The following is a 27,568-nucleotide window of genomic DNA, read 5'->3' as shown; positions in this document are numbered from 1 at the left end:
TTAGTGTGCAGTGGGGGTGAAAATCCATATTAAAACCACATGCTACTATAATATTTTATTACAACTACTGCCAATAATCTTTTAAACTATGTTATAAATTCTGGAGTTTGTCATATAAAAAACTCATCCTTGCTCCTGAACCCCCTTTGCCCGATGCAATTCCTAATACTGTAAGCATTTCATGGTACACTTTATCTGTTTATGTCCTTTTCTTACACTTTTAAAGGCACAACAGTACTGGCATTACTTATCAAAGTTCACTTCTTGTCCTTGATCCATGAACTGACACTGGCACACATATGCACTCCCAAAATCATATATGCATCCATTCTTTACACTGAGCTCAAAATGCTTGAAGCTTATTCTGTTCTCAGATCAACTCCTGAAAAATATTTGTTCATCTAATGCCAAATGTCAAACAAACCTTTGATAGAATCAAGAAGCTGTTGTCGCTTTTTAAAAAGAAGTACAAGTGTCAACTCCTGGAATAAAAATAGCAGCTTGCCTGCTTAGAGGAACAAATATAAAATAACGTGAAAAGCAATCTAAAAGTGAGACTACGGAACACTGACATGTATGGACACCTAGGTAAGTTTAGACAGACGAAATGAGATGTTTCAAGAAAGGTAACTGCATTAGCACAGTCATCTAATTAGACTAGCTTGTTATGATACTCAACTGGACTGCTTACCTGAGCCTGAGTTCTGAACTGACACAACTGTGTTGTATCCACAGTCTAAAATTGGTCATTCAGCAGCACATGCTAGGGTATCACTGGACAAGATGGTATAAATGTATAAACATATCTCAGGATTCAGGAAAAAAAAACAACAAACAAACAAACAAACAAAAAACCACAAAAAACCCAACAAAAAAACCCCAACCTTTACCGGTATTTGACAGATCTAGAAAAGATTTTCTTGTTCTTCTCACATTATACACATTTGTAAACACCTTTCAAGAAAATCTTTGTTTTCAGGTATACCTTTGGAAATTACATAAAGCCCTGCAGAGATGCATGCCATTTGGAATGAAAACAAAGAGAGTCCAGTTGACCGACCTGGACTATCCTCTCATTATATGACTGACTATACACTAATAATATAGTTTGCTGCAAACTTTTGTCTAACTAGTAAAAAAGGATCTAAGCCAGTTTTACATGTAGGGCTTTTGTTTTTTGTTTTCTAATCCTTAGGGTAGTGCTTTCTAACAAAACATCAAAATGTTGAATGAACCTGTTATGGCTACAGTGCTCTGTACTGTTGGAAGTTGTTCTAATTATAGCCAGTTTTGGAAGCAAGTTCTGATGACGTTTTCCAGACTGAGGAAAATAAGATGCACAGACATCAAATGACTAAATGGAGACATGGACTAAAGGGAAGAGTAATTTCATAAAGACAGACAGGGGTATGAATGAAGTGGTAGTGGCTTTATGCAGAATCTTTCCCCCTACGATCTTCCAAAAGGGGAAAAAAACAAAACCAAACTACCACAGCAAACCCAATCAAAATTGAGGCAACCAGGACTTAACAGTATCTGGCAGTCACTGGAAAGATGACAGATGGAACTACATCCTTTCATGTACATCCTCTTTAGGCACAATGACAGGGAGAAATCATCTGCCTGAATCCCATGTTATTACTTCTTTTTTTGAATTTTTTGCCCTGGTTACTCTTTGGAAGAGTGGAAATCAATCCTCAAAACTGCTAAACCAAATAATCCTATTATAACCTTAATTAATATCTGGGCAGGTTCATTTGGAAGGGGTGTCTTTCCTTCACATCTCTGTGAGCCCAGTGACCAAATGACCTACCATACTGTACAAGTGACAGCACTACTGTCTCTCCTACGTCTAATTGATGAAGTCCCCATCCTTTGCACAGTAAAGATGAAACAGAAGCCTGAACTTTACACTTTACTGGTTTTTTTGGCCTGAAATTACTTTTTAAGTATTTAAAAATCTTTATATATCTTTATAAAATCCCTTCAACATATTTTTGAAGCTTATAATCCTTGTGTTAAGTCACAGGATATTAAATTGATACAAAGATGTGCTTAAGATTATGCTGCTTATGCAACACTGCACAGAAAGATGTGTCTGGGAAAGACATTAAAGTAGAAATCAATTTCATTTTCTTTCTTCATAGAAGCAGAGCACATCCCTACCGATCCTTTCTACTTATTCATACCACAAGATTGGAAGCTATGTAGAATATAGTAACACCAGAGCTTAAACATGGGACTCGTCAAACACTTGTGTGCAATCGCTGTAATACAAGTGTCCTATGGGGAAAACTATAACACATATTTCTGAAATATTTTTTTTTTCCATTTTATTATGCAGAATCCATAAAATGATATCCTCAGTTTTCGCAGCATCTCACTAGAGATAAACTCAAAAAGGCAGATGCATTGTTCATTTTGTGGCTGAAAAAATGTTCCATGGGCAAAATACCTTGCATAGATGCTGCAGCACTTATATCGCCAACCAACTATTAGCAGTTGGTTGGATTACTGACATTTGGGAAAACAGTGAGGGAGGAGGAAAGAAGAAATAAAACATGTGCAACAGATACGGGGTACATATCAGGGAGGAGAAAGAGTGAAAGACAACAGTAGGGCATATCTACCTCAGGCTGAACTTTTTTATGGCATGAAGAATCAAAACAGGAACTTTCAGCCATTTAAAAGAATGAAGCTGAGGTTCTGATGGTCAAAAATAGCATTCAAACACTCTCTAAAGAAACTTAAGTAGCACCGTCAACTTGGGCACAGGACCTGAAATTTGACAAGGGCTTCCTTGGTGCCAGGAAAGCCTATTTTGCTGCCTGAATTGTAATCCACCCACATCTGGATAGTTAGGAAGGTCCTGAGAAATAATTTGTATAACCTTCTCGGCAGTATGTCCCTCCAAATTTTCCATCTGCATGGTGGTACTCCAGCACAATGCTTCCTTCCAAGCTGCTCCTATTGACAGCTCACAATGCTGAGATTTTGCCTTGCAGACAACTGCAATCGCAAAGTGTCCAAGACCCAGAAGAAGAATCATCCTCTCTGGCAGACACAGAATTGAAACTTGGACCACACTATCCTTTGTTAGGTTATCTGACCAACCAGCAAATTAAACATAAACCCCAAGCAAAGATCAGAGGAGCAAAGATAGGTGGAGGAACCCGAGTAATGTCATAAGTGGAAAATGTAATCAGTGAAAATTAGAGAATAACAAACTGCCTGTTTACTAAGACCATTCACGGAGGAGGATGAGACCACTATCCTGGTGTGAAAGACACCAAGGTGAGTCAATAGGGAAACTCTTTCAACAGAAAACCTCACAAACAAAAGGGGCCAGTTGTCTTACAGCAATTAGTTTCTGAGCCATACAGGGACTCATTATGGGATGCAGACAGAGCAGCATTTTGGGACTGTGTAAAACTTATGAGGGGATTTTTTAAGGGGATTGTGGGAATGTGTAAAGATTGTTAGAGACAAGACTGAAGCTGGGGAGAGGGAGCAATCAAGGTGGATTGGAGAGGAAGAAGTGTGGGAAAAATGGGAAAAGGGGAAGAAGAGCACAGCTGAGCACAAAGTTGGCTGGTCAGCAGCTTGTCTGACTGAGCTCTGTGCTGAAGCATCACAGATGGTCCTGTTTTCATTAAATCCAATTTCTGTCTACCTTCTGTGTGGTTGTGCTCTCTGCTGTAGATGTGCATGTATGTATAACGGAGAGCAGAAGGAGAGGTCTGAGTGCTGGCATCTGGAGTGAGCCATGGACATCAGGGGCTCACGGACTCTGGTGTAAGAAACTGAAGCAGGGCAGGGGCATTGGGGGCTGCTCCTGGATAGATCTAAGGCCACCAGCAGCAGTGACCAATATATATATTGCGTGTTCCATATTGTACTAGCAGACTCCAATCCCAATCACCAGGATAGAAGGAACAGAACTGAACCACCTTGGCTCTTCAAGTTCATCTGAGGGTGTGTAAGTGGGTGTGGGTAAAGGCAGTGCTTTCTCTCTGTGTTGACCTTTCTGGCTGGGCAGACACGTAGCATGAGAATGCACATGCTACCTCCTTCTCATACAGATCAGTGAATACCTCAGGAAGACACAACTTGGTGCAATACCCATGACTGTGAGACAGAAATATTTTATTCTTGATGATTGTCAGGACAAATATCATGACTGTGGAGAAGTCTCTCACAGTAATTTGTTAATGTTCCATCTACAGCCATACTTTTATTTTAAACAAGGAAGTACCAGAAACATCATTCAATGCACTAAATAATGAGCACTACCAGCAAGTATCCTGTTGCTCTGATTAGATGAGTCACAGTTTGTATGTTATCTCTAGCTTTTGTGATGCTAAGCCAAGTCAAGCCCCCTTTCCAAGCAGGTTAAGATAGCGTTGTGGCAATGTTCTTGTTTTAATTCCAAGGCTGATGCAACACACTTTAAAAAAACAAAGAAACAAACAAAAAAACCCAGAAAAATCTTACCTCCAAGTTGTAGAGATATTTGAAACTGTTTTTCTGATTGGCTGCCTTTTCCACAGCTTGAGCTAATTTTACTGCTCCTCTACCACCAGCCGACCAGTGGTTGCATGGTACAGCATCAACTGCTCCAGATTGCTTTGCAATCTCACACACTAGATCAACCTCAGCAGGAGAGTCAGTTCTGCCAACCAAACAGTTCTGTCTCATTATTTTTTTTAATTAGTTCTCTTTTGTAACATTATATACTTAGCCTTTTACTACCATCAGTCATTGTAAAGCAAGTCTATGTAGAAATTGTGCCATATAGATAATGTGTTTATATACAGCACATATATTTACTTGTTTCAAGAACACTCTCAGTAATTATTATAGCTAATTAACATGGAAGATTAAAATTTCCATAAGAGTATATACTTTTTTGGTGGTTTTAAAACCTTAAGAACAACTGAAGGATTTAAAGGTCTTTATATCAATAATGAAAAAAGGAAATTCTTTAATAGCTTATTTTCTTCATGCCAAAAGTGATTAATTTAAAAACCAAGGAAAATGTGAAATTCGAACTGTGGAACTCCTCACAAGCGAAAAGAAAGAGCAGACTTACTTGAAGACATTTAGAGCAACGACAACAGGAACTCCAAAGAGCTGAGTAATTTGAATCTGTTTCTGTAGATTACAGCAGCCATCAGCTACCAGCTGGAGGTTCTGTTCAATTAAATAAAAATTAATGGAATTGGTAAGACACATCAAGTCTTCTCCAGCCAAAGAATTTTCTATAAATTCAACAGAACATAAACAGTACTGATCATGACAGTTATAGGCAAGTTCTGTGCTTCCAGACAAAAATATTTTGGCACTTTTCTCTACTAATTCTTGTTTCAATTAATAAGCAACAGACATATTCAAGTAACTAAGCAGTGTCCAAAATTTGTACAAGAATGCATTGCTCTTTTCTGAGACACAGGAAGACAGTGAAGATGATGACTCTTTGCCTGTCATGATTGTGAAAGAGCTGCTAGTCTCTTGTTTGCAAACTTTATAAACAAATTACAGCAGTGGGGTGGGGTCTGACATACAGATGTGTTACATGCATAGTCTAATCTATCTATATCCAAGCACAGTTACAGGTTGGGCAGAGTATGGATTGCGAACAGCCCTAAGGAGAAGGACTTGGGGCTGTTGGTTGATGAGAAACTCAATATGAGCCGGTGATGTGTGCTTGCAGCCCAGAAAGCCAGCCGTGTCCTGGCCTGCATCAAAAGAGTGATCAGAGGATGAAGGGAGGTGATTCTCCCCCTCTACTCCACTCTCATGAGACCCCACCTGGAGAACTGTGTCCAGTTCTGGACATGAAGTTCTTGGAGCAAGTTCAGAGGATGACAACGACGGTTAGATAGTTAGAGGACTGGAGTACCTATCATACGAAAACAGGTTGGGAGAGTTGGGGTTCTTCAGCTTGGAGAAGAGAAGGTGCTGGGGAGACCTTATAGAGGCCTTTCAGTACCTAAAGGGGCTACAGGAAAGCTGGGGAGGGACTGTGTACAAGGGCTTGTAGTGATAGGACGAGGGGTAATGGCTTTAAACTGGAAGAGGGGAGATTTAGGTTATACATTAGAAAGAAACCCTTCACTATTAGATTTGTGAGACACTGGAACAGGTTGTCCAGAGAAGCTGTGGATGTCTCATCCTTGGAAGTGTTCAAGGCCAGGATGGATGGGGCTTGGAGCAACCTGGTCTAGTGGGAGGTGTCCCTGCCCATGCAGTGGTTGGAACTAGATGATCTTCAAGGTCCCTTCCAACTCAAACCATTATATGATTCTATGATATATCCCAGATAAAACCATATTAATTGACTTCCTTATTTCCGTTTTTACCTCACACTTTGTAGGCCCTGTCTTAATCGCAACATCACACATATCCTTAGCCTGATAAAACCAAAATACCAGAACTTGTTTACAGCAAAGAGACAAAGAAAACAAGTCTGTAAAATCCACTCTTGTTTGAAGAGTGACATCCAACACCAGATGTGAAGTCCAAACAGATTAAACCTGTTACTTAGTTAACATATTAAGCAAATGTCTTTGACCCCCACAAGCACTCTGCTCTTGTGCCACCATTAATGCCTGTATGATGGACTGAAATGAAGAGCTGATCAGTCTGAAAGTTTCATGGTCCTGGAAAAACTACTGAAGGAAGTTACTTTTTCAGCTAGCTCAGTTCCTCAGTACAATCTACCATGCAGTCACATAAAGAGCACACACAAGAGTGATAACACCAAGGGGCTGGGAGAAGATGAGATGGCTTTGATTTGGCTGCATGTTAAAGGTGCTCAATGAATGTCAGCATTAGAGCATGCTTATCATTGAACGTGAGGCTGCACACTATCCAACCAGAGGAATAAGTTCTGACTCTCATACACCACATTGCTTTGTCCGTTTAAACTTCTCCTAAAGTCACTCTTACCTCTTCTGTGTATTCCTTCTTCAAGGGGGCACCAGCAGTTACCTAGAATAATAAACAATGTCATCACAGATTGACCCTTGTCATAATCCTAAATGGTCAGAAGTGCCCTTTTGCTTACTGTCTATACTGTCAGTCAGCACATACATGGCACACAACATTGTAGCTTGACTGCAGCTTCAGTTTTAATCCAAGTTACACAGGTACATGGAGAACAGGAACACTTGCTGTTGTATTTGTGTAGCAAGATAGAGGCAGTGACTCAGCAAGTAGTCGTAAAAGATTTGTTAGAGAGAAGGTAACTGGATCCTATTCTAGATGCTTAACAACGCACCCACTGTGCAAAGACAATGGACAACAACCTCCAACAGCTGGCTGAAGGAATAACAGCAACACAGATAACTAGAACAGGGAATGTCTTGTCATTATTGCCTGTGGCAAGGAACTGCATGTAAGTAATTTACTTTGCTGGAACGCACAAAGGTATACAGACAGAGTATCACCAGGGTACTATACTGAGTCTCCAAGATCCAAATATGTTTATCCCAGGCACTGGACCTAGTCACTTTTGTCTCAAGCATTGGTCTTGGTTCATTTTATGGTGAAACTCCCAGTAAAAGAATGCGGTACTCTACCTGCTCCTATGCTGCATTATGTAAACAAATGAAAGCTTAATACTTTTAAAGACACAGATCAGACAGAAATACACAGTTATTAAGACATATTTAAGCCATATTTTTGCTAGATTGAATGGTAACACGCATGACAACATACCTGCCTTGATACCCATGGAGGAATATAATTAAAATAAAGAAAACTTGCATTAGAAGTGGATTAAAATAATAGAAAGCTATATAATGATGTCTACCTGAAAGAGTGAAAAAGGACAGATCAGCTTTAGCTCCACGAGATGATTAGCTGCAAGGGGGACCATGCATTCCAAAATTTTGTGGCTGTGGAAACAGCTCTGTTGTTTTCACCCAGTGAGACTGTTTCCCTGGCAGCATCACTCACTTGCATGCTGCTGGGCAGATGGAACTGTTTCTAGGAGTTAAGTGTCTGTCTGCTTGACTAGTAGAGCCCAATCCCATCGTCTCACTGAGGAGTGATTCTACAAACAGTAAATAATCTGTAGAAGTTTCTCTGTGGCTTAAATAGCAAAAAAATTATACACTCATCACTTTTGGTACACTGGGAAAACACAATTTTATCAGTTACCTTAGCATCCCTGAGGGAATTAACCTGAGCAGATTAAAAAGACAGAAGGGGTTCCCATTATTGCGGTGAAAGAAATCTCAAAACCTTCACTAACAATGTCCCCTGCTTCCTCTCACATACTACAACCCAAACTCGTCTCATACGTCCTCAACTGCCAACTTTCTCAGTCTGCAACTACTTCAGTGCACTTACAGATGCTATTTCAAAAGGCAGTGAAAAGAATATATATACATATTATAAATGTTATTCATGACAGCAAACTCCCATCCCTCAATAATATTTAGTACTTCTTCAAAGCTCTTTCATCCCTCTTCATTCATTTATGCCTTTCTATTCCTGTATCACCTTTGGAGCTAGCAACTATATAACGAGGTAACTTGGGGCTCGGAAGGTGTATCTAAATAGTGCCCCAGAAGCTATCCCAAATATTTCTTAAACCAAAGTATTTTACTTATTTCAAATATTAGCAACAGTTTTATTTCCCAAGAAAGGTGCAAAAACTTACATTTGGCCCACCTCCATGCATCTTCAAAGCCCTCACTGTAGCAACAAGTACAACCACACTGGGAACCAAGCTAGAGGCTCTGCATTTGATGTTGAAGAATTTCTCCATCCCAATGTCAGCACCAAAGCCAGCTTCAGTCACTGTTAAACATTAAAAAAACAAAACCAAACCACACATAAAACATGCTTTCGGTTAAACACCAGGGGATATTTCTACTTTAGCATACAGTGCGCTTAAATATACACCAGTACTCAGTTTTGAATGAACTTTCAAATAGAGGTCTATTTACATTACTGAGCCTGATTTAAAAAAATATTCCCAGCTCAGAAATAAATTATCTTCTTCTCGATATGTACAATATGTCATCAAAAGTAGTCAGATGGGGGAAAACGACCAAAGCAATCCAAATTAGTTGGACTCAAAGCATTTTTAAAACATAGTCCTTTATAACAGCTATTTCTGTTTAATTATATTTATTTAAAATGTTTACAATTCTTACAGATCTAAGACTTCCCTACATTATTTCTCTTCCCTTGATTTCACTAAAGATGTACTTCCATCATAATTAATGGACCTAAATTCCTCTAGGTTTGCAGGACTTCTGATCATCTATTGCCTTTGAGGAGCAGATGTTTAATTACAAACACAAAACAGCATTTACAGTCCTGTCTCAGTGTTGAAGATACTATTAAACACTGAATTCAATAATGAGACTTTGCACCAAAGAAGTCAGACATTAATGTGACTCAGGAAAAAAAAGTCTGCGCAGAATTAGGATACACCTGGCAAAGTTTTTTTAGAAAAGATAATCTGTATTAAATTATGTCAGTCTCTTCAGAGGTAATTTGCTCTGATTTGCCAAATATTCAAATTTGCCAAATATGTCAAATTTGTCAAAGAGGCAATTTCAATTGCCTCTTTTAAAATCCAAATAATTTCTTTTTATTAGACCAACACAAGCACAAAGCAATTAAAAAATTCAAGGGATTAAATCTCCTGTTTGTTGAAAATTTGCTGATGTAACTATTTTCCACCAGAACACACAGAAGAGTTGGGATTGATGTGTGTCTCTGGAATTTATGAATGGACTTTCAGCCATAGAAGCCAGAATGGGAAAATCACTTGCTTCAGAGGCTCCTGGACCTGACTCCAAGCAGGGTTGGTGATGTGTCCCCACAATCTCAATCAGTTTACAAAAACTAGAAAATTGTCTTTTCATTCTCTCCCTCTTGGTACCAGTTTTGACTCTCATGCTTCAAAGGGGACCACAAAAAGCTGATTGAACATTCTGGGGCTGAAAACCTTCATCAGGGTCAAGAAGAAGGAGGTGCAGAGCAGGATCTACTGCTGTGGGAGAAAGTATCTTTCTGTTGGCAGCTGATGCACTTTAGGAAGTTCCAGCCTTTGTGTGTTTGTCCTCACCCCATCAGTCCTTTTCCACCCCTTCATTTTGCATAGGCTGAAACAATTGTCTGCGTGGGTCTGCTCAGAGGGAGGAAATGGCTGCTGCGGCTGCAGGAGGAAGCAAGAGCTAGCAAACAAGGGGGTGGGCATGTGGGGGGGAGCAGGACCTCTTGAAATAGTAACATGGCAAGTGTCATGATTAACATTCTCCAAAATAATTGTCATAAGTATATTATATTTCTCTGAATATTCCTGAGAAACACAGATATGCCAAACATGGAAACAAAAACAACCAACCAAAAAAAACCCCAAACCAAAACCCAGAACAAACCCCCAAACAAACAGAAAAAAGAACCCCAAAAAACCCCACCCAAATGAAAAAAGAGGTTTACAAAACCACAGTAATTCACAGCAACAAAGCTATTATCAGGATAAATCGTATTAAAAGCAGAGCTAGAGATCACATGCCTGCTTTCCAGTAACCCTCATTCTTCTTCTCCAGTCTTTTATGTGGCACAGTGTGATTAATGAGAACTCCAAGTCAGGAATATATAACCACAATCAATCATTAATATAAACAACAGATAAACTACCAAGTACTTGAGAGGGTGGGAAAATAATTTGTCTCTTAGGGAGATTGCCAGCATATACACATAGCAGTCTCCTAACGTTTGCAAACAAAGTTTCCAGGGAGTTAACCCTTTTTCATGCCAAGCCTTTTCAAGGGTCAGTTTTCTGCCAGGAAAGGGGTTTTTCAAGTGTACCCTTCAGTGAGAGAAAAGCAGTGATTTCAGCCTTCCAGCAAGCACAGTGACAGCACACACAGCACTTGTGTGCTCTCTGGGAGGTGCTTGACACCCTTCAGGCAATCTAAGCAGTCAAGGATGGCTGAGCAGTGGCACTTGTCTGGGTAGCTGTGCATATTCTATTCTTTGCAGTGTTTTCCTTTGATATGGAGGGGAAAAAAGCATGCTTATCTAAACAACCTAAATCCTTTATCAACATCAGAAAAGCTAATAGAACACTGGTGCTCACCGAGTGAATGCTACAACACAACAAATGGGAATTCTTCATTTGAAGTGGAGGAAAGGGAGAGGAACATTGATGCTTTCTCCAGTGTGCGGAAGGAAACAGGATGTAGTAGAAAAGCTGCTTGGATGAAAGTTTCTAACTCCATTTTATTTCCTCTGAGGAATGGTGAGAAGATGGAGTAATATGCCAAGCTATTATATTTTAAAATCTTTGTACTGAAACACTTAGTACAATTACTTTCAGATTGTTTCCTGCTTTCAAATGAGAGTATCAATGAAAAACAAATACAGACCATGAATGGGAGGTTTCAGGCTAGTCTACATTTAGAGATTATGAGATAAAGCAGCTAATCACTTTAAATGAAACAGAAATGGAAAGTAATACATGGGTTCATTTATTTTGATTCTGATTTTCTTGTATATGGTTTGTCAACAGAAGGCAATTACAGATTACAGGTGAGCTGACAGACATTTTGGGAACAAACCTAAGCAGATGTGGTCTGCTGTACCCCAGCTGAAGGAAAGCTGATGATACAACCACTCCTACCTGTCTCCACAGTCCTTACCCTGCTTCAGTTCCCCTCCCCAAAAGCCTCTTCATCCTATCCCCTGCCTAGTGGCCATTTTCCAGGCCTGTGAATCTCTGCTACGTGGGCTGCTGCACCACAAGCAGGTAGAGGGGTTGTAATAGACATGATGATGTCTACATGATGTCAACTGCTTGCTTTGATTTCCCAGCAGTTCTAATGAAAGTTAAGAGGTAAATTTTTTGTCTTCAGTGAGCTCACAGAAAGCATACAAGTATTTGCGCTTCCAGCCTGAAAACACAACTCCATAGCAAAATATCCCAAACCAGATCCAAGATTTTACAGTCCCATGAATTGCTTTGCATTCTGGATCTGGATCTTGCACTGACAAGACTGGACAATGATTTGGACAAGTACTAAAAGGTTTTTTTCTGGGAGTAATTTTCAGTGAGCACAGCTCTCTGGACTGTCTCACTGCATGATCAGATGAAGTGCAAAAGGGGGGGTTGCACTAGATGATCTTTTGAGGTCCCTTCCAACCCCTAGGATTCTATGAAAACCTAACTCTAGGAATGCTGGTGTTTGATTTTATGCTTCAATTTTCTAGCCCAAGTATCATAAGGAACATTAGAATGAAGATTATAAATTCAAATTCATGTATCAGCAATCCACTACCATTACATTACTCTTAACAATGGACCGTAGGTCAAATCTAGCAATTAATAGGCACATACATATATCACAAGCAACCTGCATCAAAATGCTCCAGTAAGTTAAAAAAAATTATTCTCATAAAAGATCCATGTGAGAGCAACCAAAAGCTGCCCACATTTAGGGTAACTGGAGAATCTTGTTTCAAAATAACCGTAGGCAAAACAATGCACAATTACTACCAGTGTTTCTACAGGTCATTTTCATAACATCAACTTCACTCAGTTCAGCTAACCAAACAACAAATAAACCATAGGTTTTGTTCACAGCAAGAACCCAAAGAATACAAATGAGTTACAAAAGGGGAATTAAAAGCTCATAAATGTGAAATTAGGCAATGGCAACGATAAGAATGATACTCTTCACTAAGGTCTCTAATTCCACTTCAGCTTTCAGGCAAATGAACAAATCACTCTGGTGGTTTTATTTCATGTTCATAATTACCATAACCTCTTCATGGAATTACTGTCTTGCCAAGCACATCTGAGAATATTTTATCACCTACACATAACAATAACTTAAATAGACAGTGTCATGGTTTAAGCAGCTAATCAGGTTTTATTGTCATGCTCAATAGGAAATGCAGTTTTTCTCTGCCTGAAAATACATCTATCATGCTATAGCCACACAAAGTGATTCCATATTAGCCTTGCATTTACATACTGCTTAAAAGCCTTACTGAAAGTGATGTTTAGATTTTTTTTAAAAAGATACTTCACCCACAATTGAACTTCATGTAAACGGAGGGTAACTTCTAGTGAAAGTAGCTTCTCCCTAGTCAGCTCTATCAACAAACCAATGTCAAAATAAAGCATTTTGTACTACAAAGGCCCAAGTCAGATGCATACACGAGGCGAAGTTTCAGGACAGAAACTGTGAGCCTGGATTCCTGAACAATGTAAAAGGAAATGGAAACTCTGAGCACCAAGCTGCCATTTACTCTCCACATGTAAACATATCTGTTCTGGTGCAGCTGTCTGCTGGTAAACTCAGGAAAATAAAGAGTTCAAAGTCACAGAAACACATGAACTGTGAACCTGGAGCTGGAGGCATGCTAGCTGTACAGTACTGATATGTTCTTGTTTAAGTGAAAAATACCAAGGTACACAACCGCCAAGATAAACTAGGATGATCAGTGATTTATCTAACAGGATATCAAATTTTTGTTAGTATAGCTAGGGATGAATAAACCAGATGTTTGTCCATTCCGACTCTGGCAATTTATCTGATGTGAACTTCCATTATTATGACTGATTTTGGAATGTAACAGATTTTTTTTATTTTTTTTTTTCCTGCTAACAGAGGGAGTTTTCCTGTTCATTTTTCTTCTGTTGCATTGTCAGATGGCATGCAACACTGGCACTCACTGCTACCACGCTGGATACAAAGTCCAGCAGAAAACTACAAACGCATATATTAAGGCTGAACATTTTTCATGTCATGAAGAAAATAGTTTGAATTAGCTATCAAAGTTTTTACCTCCTTAAGGTACTTTTCACCCTTTGCTGAAGAAAGATGCCAGGACAGTATGTGCTCTGCAGAGAGATAGGCACTTGGTTGACCATTGACTGAACCAAGTGATATAGCAGTCCTGGCTTCTTAAGTCAAAAGATTCACACTTTCAACAGCTATAAATGTGTTTTTTTCTGCAAGGAGTCCTGATCAAAATAATCTTTATTCTCAGAAAGCAAATATGAAGTTATGTTCAATAGTAGATTATTATTCATGCAAGTCTCTGCATGGAAGTCTCTCCAGCTGTAGCCAGAAAGCTGCCCACCTGCACCAACACACCCAGAGAGACCCACTGTAAATGCCTGATTTCTGGATCCACCAGCATATCTGCCAAGCTGCAACATTCAAGCTCTAGTACTTGAGACCACTCCTAATATAAATCTGTTCGGAGGAAAAAAATCTCCTGGAAATGTTCAACTTCTCCACACAAAGAAAATATGACAGCTGAAAACAAAGAGTTATATTCAAGTACCCTGCCATCATACCCCGTGCAGCAGCAGCTCAATTCATGCTGCCTTTCTCCTAAGGAGACTTGTCTCTGGTGGCTGAGTCTCAGGCCTCAGCTGACTGTCACTGCCTCCTGGCAGCAAGGGCTGAATGGGGAGCTCAGCTCACAGAAATACACTTAATCTATGTGCTGACTCCCTTGGGACCTCGTAACAAGATATTTCAACTTTTTGCTCAGAAATAGCTATTTTTCCATAAGAGATGAATATTACCATTGAAATGCAGAGCAGCTTTAAATAAGAAACTAAAGGTTACAGCATAACCTCTCATAGTTACTCACTTCAAATATCAATTGTCATTAACTTTCCAAGAGCATCCCATACATTAAAAAACAAACTGGTAGAATGACTCACACAGATTATTCCCAGACTATAGATAAAAAACTAGCAGAAAGTCAGCTTTATTTACTGCAAGTGAGACGGCTGAAGAGAACTCTGAAGTCTGGATTATCTCACAATTAAGGGTACAGTTCCTCTTTGTGGGTTTTACAGGCCTGCTTACATATGCATGGTGCATACGGATTGGAAACTGAGGGAGGGAATCAATCTGCAGAAGCAGCCCTGTATGACAGAAAGCATGCTCTGCACATCTCCACAGCTATGCTTGCCCCCCCCCCTTCTTGAAAATATACAGAAGTGCAACTGCAGTGAGTCCTGCCTACAGAGCACCAATTTAGGGCATGATTTTGCTCTGTGACTGAACCAAATGAGCACCGTGCCTTCCTGTAAGGGCAATTCCTGTTCCCTGTAAATTCTTCCACTTTTCTCCGCTGTTTCCTCCCTCCCTCCCTGCTGTCCAGGCTTCCCACAGATTTTGGCACTCATCTAACTGGTAGGTAAACTGATGGAATTTGCTAACCATAAAACAAACAAACAGAAAAACACAGGGAAAAAAAGAAGTATTTCTTTTTTCCACTGGGTTAGATTTGAATCAGTTCAAGTGAGACCAGACAAGTATCTGAACATGTTCAAACAAGCAGAAAAGCAAACAACCAGAAGTAGGGGAAGGAAGGGAGATGCATTTCAATAGCAGCAAACTGTTAATTCATCCCTAGTCACCTTGTTAAATCATACTCTGATATTTTGAATGTAAAATTTTACATCTTCTCACAGCTTACAAGTAACAAGCTCATTATTTAGATTTATTACTAAAGATTAAAAACCTGAAGATGTCTTACAAACCACAAATGATTCATCCTAATAGAAATAAAGTGAGCTGTGTGTGGCTTCATGGGATACATGTCTCTCTGAAACCCCCCTGCTAAGTCTGCTGGGTTTTATAGCCACTCTCCCTTAACTTCTGTGTACTACAGTCACATAAAGAACCGTAACTCATAAGCTAAGTGTTGGCCCCTGACATGGACTGTAATGCACAGCTGAATACATTAACCAAATATACACAGTTCCTGCTTTTCTAACCTCCTATTACAATATTAACTAGAAAAATTCAAACAAAAGAACTGTGAATTTTAAGTTGCATCTTTTTACCATTCATAGCACGTTTCCTTTGAGGTAATAGAGTCTCATTTGCTCATAAGACAGATGACCAAATTTTTTAAATGGAGCACAATTAGTGGCACAGGAATAAGGCAATTACATTATCTCATACTTAAGAAATCATCATGGCCTTTGGCAAAGAATTATTAGACTTCTGGTAATTACAAAACTAAAACCTCACCACTTTTTTTATTTGGAGATCCTTGGATGGAATAATTATCGGCAACACTGATCGATCTTCATTAAAGGCCATTCTTCTACAATTCCCCAACTGCAAGGAGAATGTTGAATTATGACACCCATAGTATTACCTTAAGCCATGGCCTAAGCCATGCTTCTCTCTGGGTATCTCACTACCAAATTTTCATTCACTTCCATTTTTAAAGATCCAGGTGGCTGAAGCTCCTGCCACAAATACACCTTCAATCAAACTGAAGTTACCCTTGGTTGAGCTCTCAGGTGTTGGCTCCTCCTGCTTGGAAGAGCTACGGAAAATTGACTTCAAACATGCTTTGAGAAGTCACGTTACAAGCATGTGGAAAACACTGACTTCAACAGACAGGTAGAGTCTGAAGGTCTCTTTCCTAGAAAGATTCTACCCATTTCATCAAGTGGCCATGAAGCAACACCTGCCTTAGCACCAATATCGCACTGGCTCATGAAAAAAGAAAGAGAGGATGCAAAAGATCTTATTTTTGACACAGAACACCACTTCACCATATGCTCTGTAAGATGATTTCTAAGCAGCAAGAAAAATATAGTCAGGTGGTGAGTGATGATTAAGGTAGTGAATGCAAATACATCATTTTTTGCAGCCATACAAGGTACCCTCAGAGACTACCACCGCACAGAGATAAAATCCATTTAACTAACCAGCACCACACTGGGCTGCACATGTTCATGTGCTCCCACATGCCTTCAGATGGGCACGGCTGTGAGAGGCAGCAAGGCCAGGAAATCCTTGCCAGCCCCACATGCTCCTTTGTCTTATCACAAAGCAGAAGCTTTGTGCATGGACTGCAGGAGAGGTGTCGGCTGAGGCGGATGCCACACAACAAAGAGCTGCTGCTGAATCAGGATGATCAATGCTCCTGTCACTTGGCACAATCACCCGAGGCACTGAAGGCAGGGAGTCATCAATCACTGCAGTGTAAGCCTGCCCCATAACACATGCAACTATTTGCCTTGGGCTGCTGCCTTGTTAAAAATCCCTCATACTCCTCACTACAGCACACATTTTGAGAAGCATTCCTCCCTCTGCCCTTCTCAAATCCTGGGGAGTACTTGCTTATTATGATATTGATTTTGCCCATGACTTAAAAACTGTATTTTCAGTATAGACATGTGATGACTCCTCCTCCTAGAAGGAGAAACAGGCTCTGGTTTTGTTTCATTCTACTTCATCTTTGCTAGGAGACAGAATGCCTCCCCTTTTTGACTGGCCTGGGAGGGGACATCAAACAACGTTATTCTTGACAAAACCACTGAGTCATGTCTTAAAAATTCATGGAAACAGGCATCTCCTGTTACGTATCCCCAGGAAAAAACAGTATTCCACTGTACTAGCAGTTTGTGTCAAGGAAAAAATGGCCCAGTAAAAAATCTGCTGCAAAGGCTTTAAATTACTCTACAAGACCATCCCAACAGCTTAGCTGGAGAGCTCTTTGCTGGCAGAAATTCTACAAAGAGTGCACTACACATTTCAAAAATATACAGAATTTAAGATATCAATACACTGAATGGCTTTCCATAGAGAAAGTGCCAGATAATGTTAGTAGCATTTTAGGAGATAGGAAAAAATTACTAGCAGGAAGAACATAGAGCATAAGCCACAGAAGAGCAGAAGAGTAATAGAAGGAGGCATGTAATGCCCATTCTGCTGCACAAATTTTATGTAACAGCCACATACTCGGAGAAATATAGCAGGAGAAACTTAGGAAATTGTAGAAGCTTTTCAGGAGTAAGCTGTCCCATACCTTATGCAGATAGACATTAGATTGGTTGCAATCACCTGTATTTTTTAAATAAATTGTACAAAACCAGTACTTGAATCTCTACTCAAAGTTTAAGATTGATGGCATGTGTCAAACTTATTAATATGTATTTACTGTTTTTCCTGTAATTTTTGGATGAGGAAAAAGGACTCAGCTGGTTAAAATTCCTGGGGAAAATAACTGTCTGTTGAACCATATGTGTATGCATATGTGTAATCTATCTTGCAGAAAATTACAAACTGATGGGAGTGAAGGTACTAAGGTCATACACCAACAGTTCCCACAAGGAGAAGGGTTTTCATACATGGATGTCCCAATTAACAACACAAATAAAACCAAAATCAAACCAAACCATAATTCTGTTAGTTAATAAGCCAAATCCTTTCAGTCTCTCATGGCTAAGCCAATCCTCCAATGCCTACTGGGAATTTCTCCACTTAACTACAATGGCAACAGAATTGCCATGGCAAACTACCCAGTACCATTTTTTTAAATACTTGCACATTACTAGTGGATTCTCCTTTACTAAACTTCGTAAATTACTACTTTCCTTTTTCAGTTCCTCATCGTAATTTCCCATCATCTTGTCATCTCAGCTACTCTTTTGTCCGTGGCCCTCCCCTGCATTTTTGTGCTTTTTCACTCCTTGTGCAGCAAAGGACCCCAAACTACACACTGAATTCCTAATGGGCTGCAGGAAAAGCTGAACTTGCAGCCCTTGATTTATGAAGCTGTTACTCAGCCTCTTGGGAGCTCTGTTTGAGATGTAGTAGATGGAGGCAGCAGATAGAGGCAGTGCCCTCATGCATGTAAAGCATCTGCTCTGTCCCTGAAGCTTCATTCCCAGTCAGGGTTTGCAGTTGGGGCTAAGTTGAAGATGCATTACAAGCATGTGCCTTATTACTGCAGGAAGCAAAGTTAAAGAGTTTGAGATTGCCAGCTTCAATAAAGCTGTCAGCATAGCAAATCAAGGCTAAAGAGACCAACAAAAAAATCCTCCATATCAAAGACAGACAGGTCACTCAAAATTTCAAAACTGTTGTAACCCACATTTTATCTTACTGTAATTGAATCTAATCTGTTTTCTCAATCAAATCAGATTAATTACACAGCAATTACATAAACCAGCAAAAATAAAATTACAAGGTCAGACTAGCAAACTGACCCTGATGTAACATGTAGGCGATTAATCTTTTCTTTTAATGTATTATTTTATATAATCAGAGAACAGTCTGTGAATGCTTTCAAATACTGTCAACGTTTGACCTTCAAAAGCACTTTGGCTATTTGCCAAAGAAACACTCTTCCCATTAACAAATCCTACTGGCCATACATAACCTACTAGTATTTGCAAAGTATTTAACATACTTAGAAACTTATTTATATCCCAAGTCAGAAATTAAAGCTAATCACACCAAGTCATGAGATCAGATATGTAAGCAAAACTAATTTGTTTTCAAAGAGAAATAAAGATTTTTTGTTAAAATTATCAAGAAATTCTCAGCATAGAATAACACATAATTTGTTGTTTGAAAAATAAAAAAACCCAACAATTTAAAGTCAGCATACTTTCTGAGAAATCAGAGTATTTTCTTTTATATTGTATTATCATGGAGTACTTCCTAAAATTTATGAGGCAAAACAAAGCACCTACAAATAAAATCTTAGGAACCCTTTGTATGTGCATTTGTCTTCCAAGAACATCTAAAGACATACCTTAACCTTCTCTCCAAACCAGGACATTCTTTCAACTGGGCTGGTAGAGAAGGTAGCACAGAACAAGAAGAAAACATTTATGAGTTTTGATTCCAACAAAGGGAATGTAGATTTGAATTCTCCCTGAAATGCCTATTAACTGAGATCTCAGTGTGCATGTGTTCATGGAATACCAGTGGAAAAATGGTAAATAAACCCATCTAAATATAAACTTGTACTAGATTATATCAAAACACTGCCAAATACAATTGCCATGTTAAAAAATGGAAATACAAGTATTTATGTCCTTACTATACTTTATATTTGTATTGTCTTTTCTGAAGCCTTGAAGGCTTAAGTTAACAGTTCACAAAGTAAATACATATATAAAGAAAAATCGCCCATTCCATATTTGTACATTATTCCAATTTTTAATTATAAAAGCTTTCAGAAAAGAAAGCATTTCTGCCTGCAGATTCAGAAAAATTACTCAGAAAATAAAAAATGAAAAAAACCCGATTCTCCAACATGATGGAAATACCTGAACAAACCTAATTCTTTCACAAGTAGTCCATAAAAAGAACATCAGATTTCAGTACCAAAAGGGCAGTAAAACAAACAAACAAAAAATCTAATAAAGAGATCTTATTTTCAAATGAGATTACGTGGGTATTTGGCCAAGAAGGCAAAGAGCATCCTGGCCTGCAGGAGTAGGGAAGTGATTGTGCCCCTGTACTTGGCACTGGCGAGGCCACACCTCAAGTACTGTGTTCAGTTTTGGGACCCTCACCACAAGAAGGTAATTGAGGTGCTGGAGCATGTCCAGAGAAAAGCAATGAAGCTTGTGAAGGATCTAGAGCACAAGTCTTGTGAGAAGCAGCTGAGGGAACTGGGGTTGTTTAGTCTGGAGAAAAGGAGGCTGAGGGGAGACCTTACCGATCGGTACAGCTCCCTGAAGGAGGTTCTAGTGAGAAGGTAGCTGATCTAAGTAACGGGTGATAGAACAAGAGGAAATTGCCTCAAGTGGTGCCAGGGGAAGTTTAAATTGAATATTAAGAAAACTTCCTTTACTGAAAGGATTATCAGGCACTGGAACAGGCTGCCCAGGGAAATGGTGGACACACCATCCCTGGAGGCATTTAAAAGATGTGTAGATGTGGTGCTCAGGGACATGGTTTAGTGGTGGACTTGGCAGTGCTGGGTTAACTGCTGGACTTCATGATCTTAAAGGTCTTTTCCAACTTAAACAATTCTATGATTCTGTGATTCTAAGTGATATTAAAAATAAACCATCCACTAAAATTAAAATTCAGCCTTTGAAATGAGACTTGAACTCTTCATGCAAACTCTGCCCTGCTGACCCTTGCTAAAGGGTATAAGTCAATAAGAAATACTCACAATTGGAGACAGGATGATGGATTTTCTGCCAAATAACCCTAAGCAAAAGTAATGCTGTTAGCTAGGAAGCCTGCTTTTTTTTTTTTTCCTTTGCCAAGTGATGAATTAAGAGAGCTTCCTAGCATATATGATGTTTTACTGTTCGCATTTTTTTAATCTCTTGTTCTTCTTAAAAGTAGAAGTAATACAACCAGCAGGTTACAAAAGAACAAAAGGAACTGCTTATTTGCTTTTTATGAGTTGGGAGTTTTAAAACTAGGTAAGATTGCTATCTTGGGGAGGTAAGGGAAAACAAATAGTACAGAAGTTGCAATGTCATCAGTTTGTACTCAGTAGAATGGTATTTTATTTATCAGGAACTGGGCAGTGCCTCTACTTGCTGAATGGATGGCAGATCCTTCCTATCTATTTTTACCTCTGGATAACTGTCATGAGACCGAGAGTAATGGATAGCCCTCAACAGTTGTACAGTCCATGTTTTTAATTTATGAATGTCATTGACAGAGGAAAGAGTTGTGTTAAGCTCTAACATGTTGCAGAAGAGGTCAGCATACAGAGCATTAAAATACCATGTCAGCTTGTCAGTGAATGTTTAAGTACTGGCAGCTGCCATGGCTCTGTAAAATCCCTGTTACCTTCAAGTTCCTGTAGTGTTTGGGATCTCTCCCTTTGATATGATGAGACAGTTCTTGCTCCTAAGAAAGTTTACAAACTGAATAAATAAATAGGGAAGAATGAGATTACATATGCAGGCATGAAGTCTGAAATTTCTTGCTTAAGGCCACAAAGCCAGTCAAGGATAGAGGTGATATTAAGATGTATGCCTCCTGACATGCACCATGTTGCCTCAGCCACAAGACCAGGACTTCTTGATCAGAAAATGTGTGCTGCCAGTGACAAGTGATGGGCTTGGCAACTGTCTCTGTGACTTTTACTGGTCAAGAAACAGAAGAAAGAAAGGTCTCTTCAAGACACCAGCTCCTTAGGAGGGAGCCAGCCAACTCTAGTTACCAGCCAGAACATTTCTGCCTCCCATCCTGTTTCCCCATTCATCATGGCGAAACCCCTGGGCATATAATGCCAACCTAAACACTGTCTCACTATGACTTCCTTCTACTCTGAAAACCTGTATGAAGAAATCAAATACGGCATGCATGGCCAGCTCTCTGCTTGCTTCTGAACCAGCCCAGTTACAGGGAGACAGTTTATTCAGCATATGACTGACACACGTGCCATTTCACAGCTCTTAGTCTGTGAGAAAATAATTTAATTCCTTTGCCAGTGAGGCAGAAAGCAGCACACATCCACCAGCAAAGTTTCAAAAAAGCTTGAGAACAGCCATGCAAGGTCATGCTACCTCTTTGTTATTTTCTATCATGCAATTGTTACATTTGAAATTGTTTTCCTCACACTGACATCACTTTGCTGAGGAATTCAAACTCCGCTAAATGTACTAATTAAAATGCCTGGTCTGTCACAACATCTGAGCAGTAATAACTCCTGGTTACTAAGAGAAGACATGGTCAAATATATAGTTCTGTTATCCTGCACAGGGAACTTGTTGAGCAGAAGATATGCAACTGTTACTTAAACAAGCTCTAACAGAACGGAAAAGACGAACAGACTTGCTACACTAGAGAATGAAAGTCAGAGACTGAAAAAGTAATTAAACAAATAGCAGTAGTCTTTGGCCACACAAATCAAAAAGTAGAAGTTAATAAAGTGAGGTCACAGTACTACATTACATTTGGAATTAAAAAGCAAAATACACAAGAGCTCTTAACAAAGAGTAAATCAGGAATTGCAAAATCCTGGAAGAAAAAAAACCAAACACAACCATAAATCTTGTATTAACATTTTAAGTAAGTTCCTTTTCTTTTGGTGGTTTGTATCTGAAAGTATCGTATGGTATTTAAGTACTGTAAGAAGAATGGGGGGAAATCTGAGTGGCTACAGGCCTAATAGTTTTTAAACAGATTTTTAAGAAAAGGGTAATTGGAAAAGAATTGAGATGAGTAAGAAAGATAACCCATGTCTAACAGAGGCAGTGCCAGATACAAACGTTTCTTCAGTAATGAAAATGTGACAACATCTCAGCGATGTAGCCTTCAGGAAAAAAACCTGCTATAGCAACACATAGGAATGCATAAGCAAGAAAAAAAAAAATATTACATGATTAAGAGAGAGAATAGGCAGCCATGATAGGAGAACTGAGAGGCAGGAGCGAGGAGCAGCCTGAGGGCTCTCATTTAGTATTCACTAAACAATCTCGGCAGAAAGACTGAGGAACACTGATGGAGTTTATTTGCAACACCAAAGTTTGAAAGCATCACAAACATGGAGAGGAACTAGGATATTACACAGGAGAAAGCTGCTGTGGCGTTCAGGAAGAAATTAAGAGAAACAGAATGAAAGTTATTAGAAAACAGACATTGCCATTGGAGATTAATGACAGAAATTTGACCTGTGATTTGGGAACTTCATAAGTGCAAACATCAGAGAAGAGCCTGGGAGCCTAGCAGTATTAAGTCAATCACTGAATGAGTGATGTATGGCAAATGGGAAAAAGAATAAATAAAAGAATGGTGATTGATCTTAAGATAAACACCAGCAAGGTGTGACTTTGCAAAGCTCTGTGCACACACCTCTGTTAAAGAAAGTGAATACTATAACAGATGCAGAAAATAAAAAAGCAGATAGGCTGTGTTATATGAATGGCAAGCCTAGTACTAATTATAAAAGATTTTAAAAAGCCATGCTTGATAAGGTAGAAAGACTGTGTGAAAATTATCACTGAGAAAGAGAAGATTAATCTCGAACATAGTATTACAGAACAAGAGCAAATGAGCCCAAATTGCCCATGGAAACCCAGATAGCTTACCAGCAGTAGCAGCAAGGGTTAAAAATCCTAGCTAGTTTCAAACTGGAGCTCAGTCAGCCTATGAAGACCATCTGATATGCTTGTCAGATAAAGCGGAGAACTCAGCTAAATGGCTGATGATTTATAATCACATGTTCTTTTCTTGCTGTAAATTGCCCCTCACTATTCTGGATATCATCAACAGATTTGGGAACGTACATTTACAAATAGGTTTTGTAGCGAGGGAATGTCAAGACAATTTCTAACACCTCATAGATTTATCTTTTCTTTAAAGAGAAGAAAGAAAAAATTCCTACTAGACATTCCATATTCTTAGAGCTTTTATTTTCAAAATAGTATCACCTCTCCTTATTCAGCAAAACACCATTTTTTAATGACAAGTGTAATATTCATTAGACATAATTCAATAGTTCATGATCAATACAAACTTCCAGTTTTGAGTTTAGCTTTGCATAATTCACAAGCTCCCAAATTCATTAAACTCTGATATACAGTGACATATGATACCAAGTTCAATGCTAGAATGCTTCCTGACACACAAAAATATTGAGGACAGCTCTCTTCTACCTAATCTTCCTTCTGAAAAGCTTTATTTTGCAATGTATCCTAAAGATCAGAACTGTCAGAAGAAAAAGTTTCAAGAGATCTGCAGTGAAAATGTGGAGTCATTGAGAACTTTCTCCAGGACTCTGAACACACAAAGATATAAGAAAAGTTTTTATTCTAATTTGGCATAATAGTTTATAAATTATTTCAAGCCTGTTTTAAGCATTTTCTACAATAGACAGTCATTTAAATAATTGTCACCTGACTTTCAGTGGCACCAATACATAAGCAAGGGTTGTGCTACTTGCACCCAGATCATTTGTGACAAGGCATTAAGTGAGCTTTGTGTTCAGGAACTTTGACTTCTTGTGAATGAAAGAGAATGTGTGGCACAACACCTTGTCTCTGAAGACTTTCCAGCTTACTGGATAAGAAAATTTGCTAAGCTTTGGATAGCAAATGGAAGATATTTTTTTTTGTTTCCACTTTACAATGTGTTAAAGAAATAGAATTTACTTTTACCTCGGCAAATGTGAAGAAATAAAAAGAGCAGCTGGGATGTGAATGGCATCACCATTCACAAGTGAATCTTCTAGCAGTAACAGTATCTTATTTTGCAGCTTGTGGTACCACTGTGTTGTGTACTATTACACCATGATTTTTAAGAGCCTTGCAGTAATACTGACATACACAGTATCACCTTCCTCCTTAACACCCCACTGCCACACTTGTGCTAAGCACAGCTGCTTGAGCAGCTGCACTATGAATGGGATCAGGGAAAACACTGTAAAGTTCTGAATATCCCTTATCTTGTTTGTAGCACACACACATTTCAGAGCAGGCCATAACACCTACACTGATAATGCTGTCAACCACCTTGTACCATGAAACCTTAGCCTTGCTTTAATGCTTAAAACAAGAAAAAAAAAAAAGAACAAACAACATTAGTTCAAAGAGCAAAATACTGGAACGTAACAGCATCATATTTTGTTTCTTGTGAAAATAAGTAGTGATGAAGATTGAAGAATAACACAAGGTAGAAAGACTCTGGACAGAATCTTAAAAAATAAAGGTCTCTGAAGGTTCACCACATGGAACCCCTTTCTAGTGGTACTAAGCAACAAAAAAATTGTAAAAATAAATCCTTAAAGCCAGAATTTACATGTCATAATGGCACAGGTACTCCTGGTGGCAAAAGTTTAGCCAAAGTATTTGGGCTTTATTTCCTTTTCTGGAAAAAGACTACTACTAAGAACATAGTTTGAAGTGTCTTATGACATTAAAAATCTACTGAAGATTATTCACTTAGTGTATTAAACACATACAATTTTCATAAAGTGATTTGTAAACTTGTTATACAATGCCAGCTCTGAGAGCACGCAAAATCGATACCCTTTGAAACACAACTTTGTATGTACTAAACATATTTAGCGTAAGTAATTTATTCTAACAAGAGTACCAGCACAATATAAGCTAAGTAGTGGATTCTTTTTAAAAATTTACTGCTTCTACTTGAGTTTATACCATTAAAAATGTGTGACAAAGTCTTTCCCATTACACCGAGTTGATCAGCTAAAGAAAGAAACAGAAAGTGAACCTTACTTAAGAAAGGCACCAACAGCTTGCCATAACCCTCCTCTTGTAACCTGATACAACACCAGGAAAGAAAAAACCACACCTGACCTTGCCTAGCACAGTGTGCTTTCAGTGTTGAATGGGACATGCTTTTAGCTGCCAAAGATACAGTTCAAGCCTGAAAAACAAACTTCAGAAGGACTGGTTTAGGATTTGAAAAACATATTCATGCTTCACTTTTCCTCTGATTTATAACAATCCCTTTTCCTCAGCTGAAACACCTTCAAGGGATTAAAGAGATGGATGGGGTAATCTGCTGAGTTGTTTATTCCAATAATTTCTGGCACACTGACAAATGTGACTCAGGAAAGCTCATTCTTCTTCCCCTTTCATCCTTTAAGTCTTCAAAACACCTATTGAGCAGCCTGGATTCACTGACTAAAAAACCTAATAGTTCATCCTTTCTATTCACCTAAATAGAGCATTAAGAAACAATCGGACTGATGCAGAAAAGGAACTAATGGAGTTTTAGAAGGTATTTTGTTGCCTGAAGCCAACACAGGAGGAAGAACTAGCAGCAGAGAGATGTGATATAAGAAGTCCTGACAATGTTGAATGTGTTAAGCATGAGAAACTACTACCTCTTCCTGAGCCAAGCTCCAGCCTCCTCACAAGGAGTGAGAAGTTACTATGGGTCTTGTAGTCTAGTCCCCACCATTTCTGATTGCAATTCAAGGCACCTCTCCCTAAACAAAACTTTGTCCTTAGTGAGACATCAGCAACCTGAATACATTTCATCTCATTGATGCTTCTTTGCACTGCTTTCTCTGCTCTCCCTGACAGGAGACATGCATTCTAAAGCTTACAGAACCTCTTGCAAAGCACACCAAGAATATTCTCCTCCTTGGAAACTGTAACAAAATAGAAAACTGCTGGCTGAGCAGGATGGCAGTAGTATTGTGACAAAGGCTCTCCTGTGCTTTTCCAGCTGCCTGTCTGTAGGCACTTGTCACCACTTACCCTCTGAGTAACTAGCAAGTCTTTCTAGGATAAGAACTTTATATTTTGTTCTGTATACATGTAGTGGACTGGGACTCTAACTGGCAGCAGTTGCAGTGTTGTTGAAGTCACACACTATTTCCCAAATCCTTGAGAAGTGTGTATGAGTTTTTTTAAGAATACACTAAACTGTCGTGTGATATTTTTCTTTCCTATACTGCAGCATCTTATGTGGCAAAATATTATCAGGAACACTTGCCTCATTAAATAGTGTATTCTTTGGAGTTAAAATCAAGTGTTTTAAATATACATCATACATAGTGTTTGTCCAGACATGGGACTTCTGCTGTCAGAGAAATACAGAAATTCTTTGTTCACTTAAGGCAATCATTGTAACCTATATATCCAGAAACTCATTTAATGTTCTGGTTTGCAAGAAGTGCTGTTATACTTCTGAAATAAATAAAATCTTCCTCAAAGTAATGGTGGGAAACTATGGAGGAAAGAAAGATGAGGCACAGAGGGAACTGCAAAAGAGGACTTCCAGGAAATCAACATACACTCCCCTGAACAATTAAATAAGAGCAGAAGCACAAGGAGAAATTAGTGTAAAACCGAATC

General features: G+C 38.9%; 1 protein-coding gene across 4 annotated transcripts in view; it reads right to left on the bottom strand.

Moving 5' to 3' along the window:
• Positions 1-27,568, bottom strand: part of MTHFD1L (methylenetetrahydrofolate dehydrogenase (NADP+ dependent) 1 like) — a 151,642-nt gene that overhangs the window by 56,658 nt on the left and 67,416 nt on the right. For all 4 annotated transcript variants that reach the window (XM_051614964.1, XM_051614967.1, XM_051614965.1 and 1 more), the window contains 4 exons: positions 8,672-8,811; positions 6,952-6,993; positions 5,093-5,193; positions 4,495-4,672 (listed from right to left, as the gene is read on the bottom strand). In XM_051614964.1, the coding sequence (XP_051470924.1) occupies positions 4,495-4,672; positions 5,093-5,193; positions 6,952-6,993; positions 8,672-8,811 (461 nt within the window). The remainder of the gene's footprint in view (positions 1-4,494; positions 4,673-5,092; positions 5,194-6,951; positions 6,994-8,671; positions 8,812-27,568) is intronic.

This window comes from Apus apus, chromosome 3 (assembly GCF_020740795.1).
Source record: "Apus apus isolate bApuApu2 chromosome 3, bApuApu2.pri.cur, whole genome shotgun sequence".
In the NCBI taxonomy this organism is placed as follows: domain Eukaryota; kingdom Metazoa; phylum Chordata; class Aves; order Apodiformes; family Apodidae; genus Apus; species Apus apus.
The sequence above is the reverse complement of the archived record's forward strand: the minus strand, read 5'-3'. Positions and strand labels throughout refer to the sequence as shown.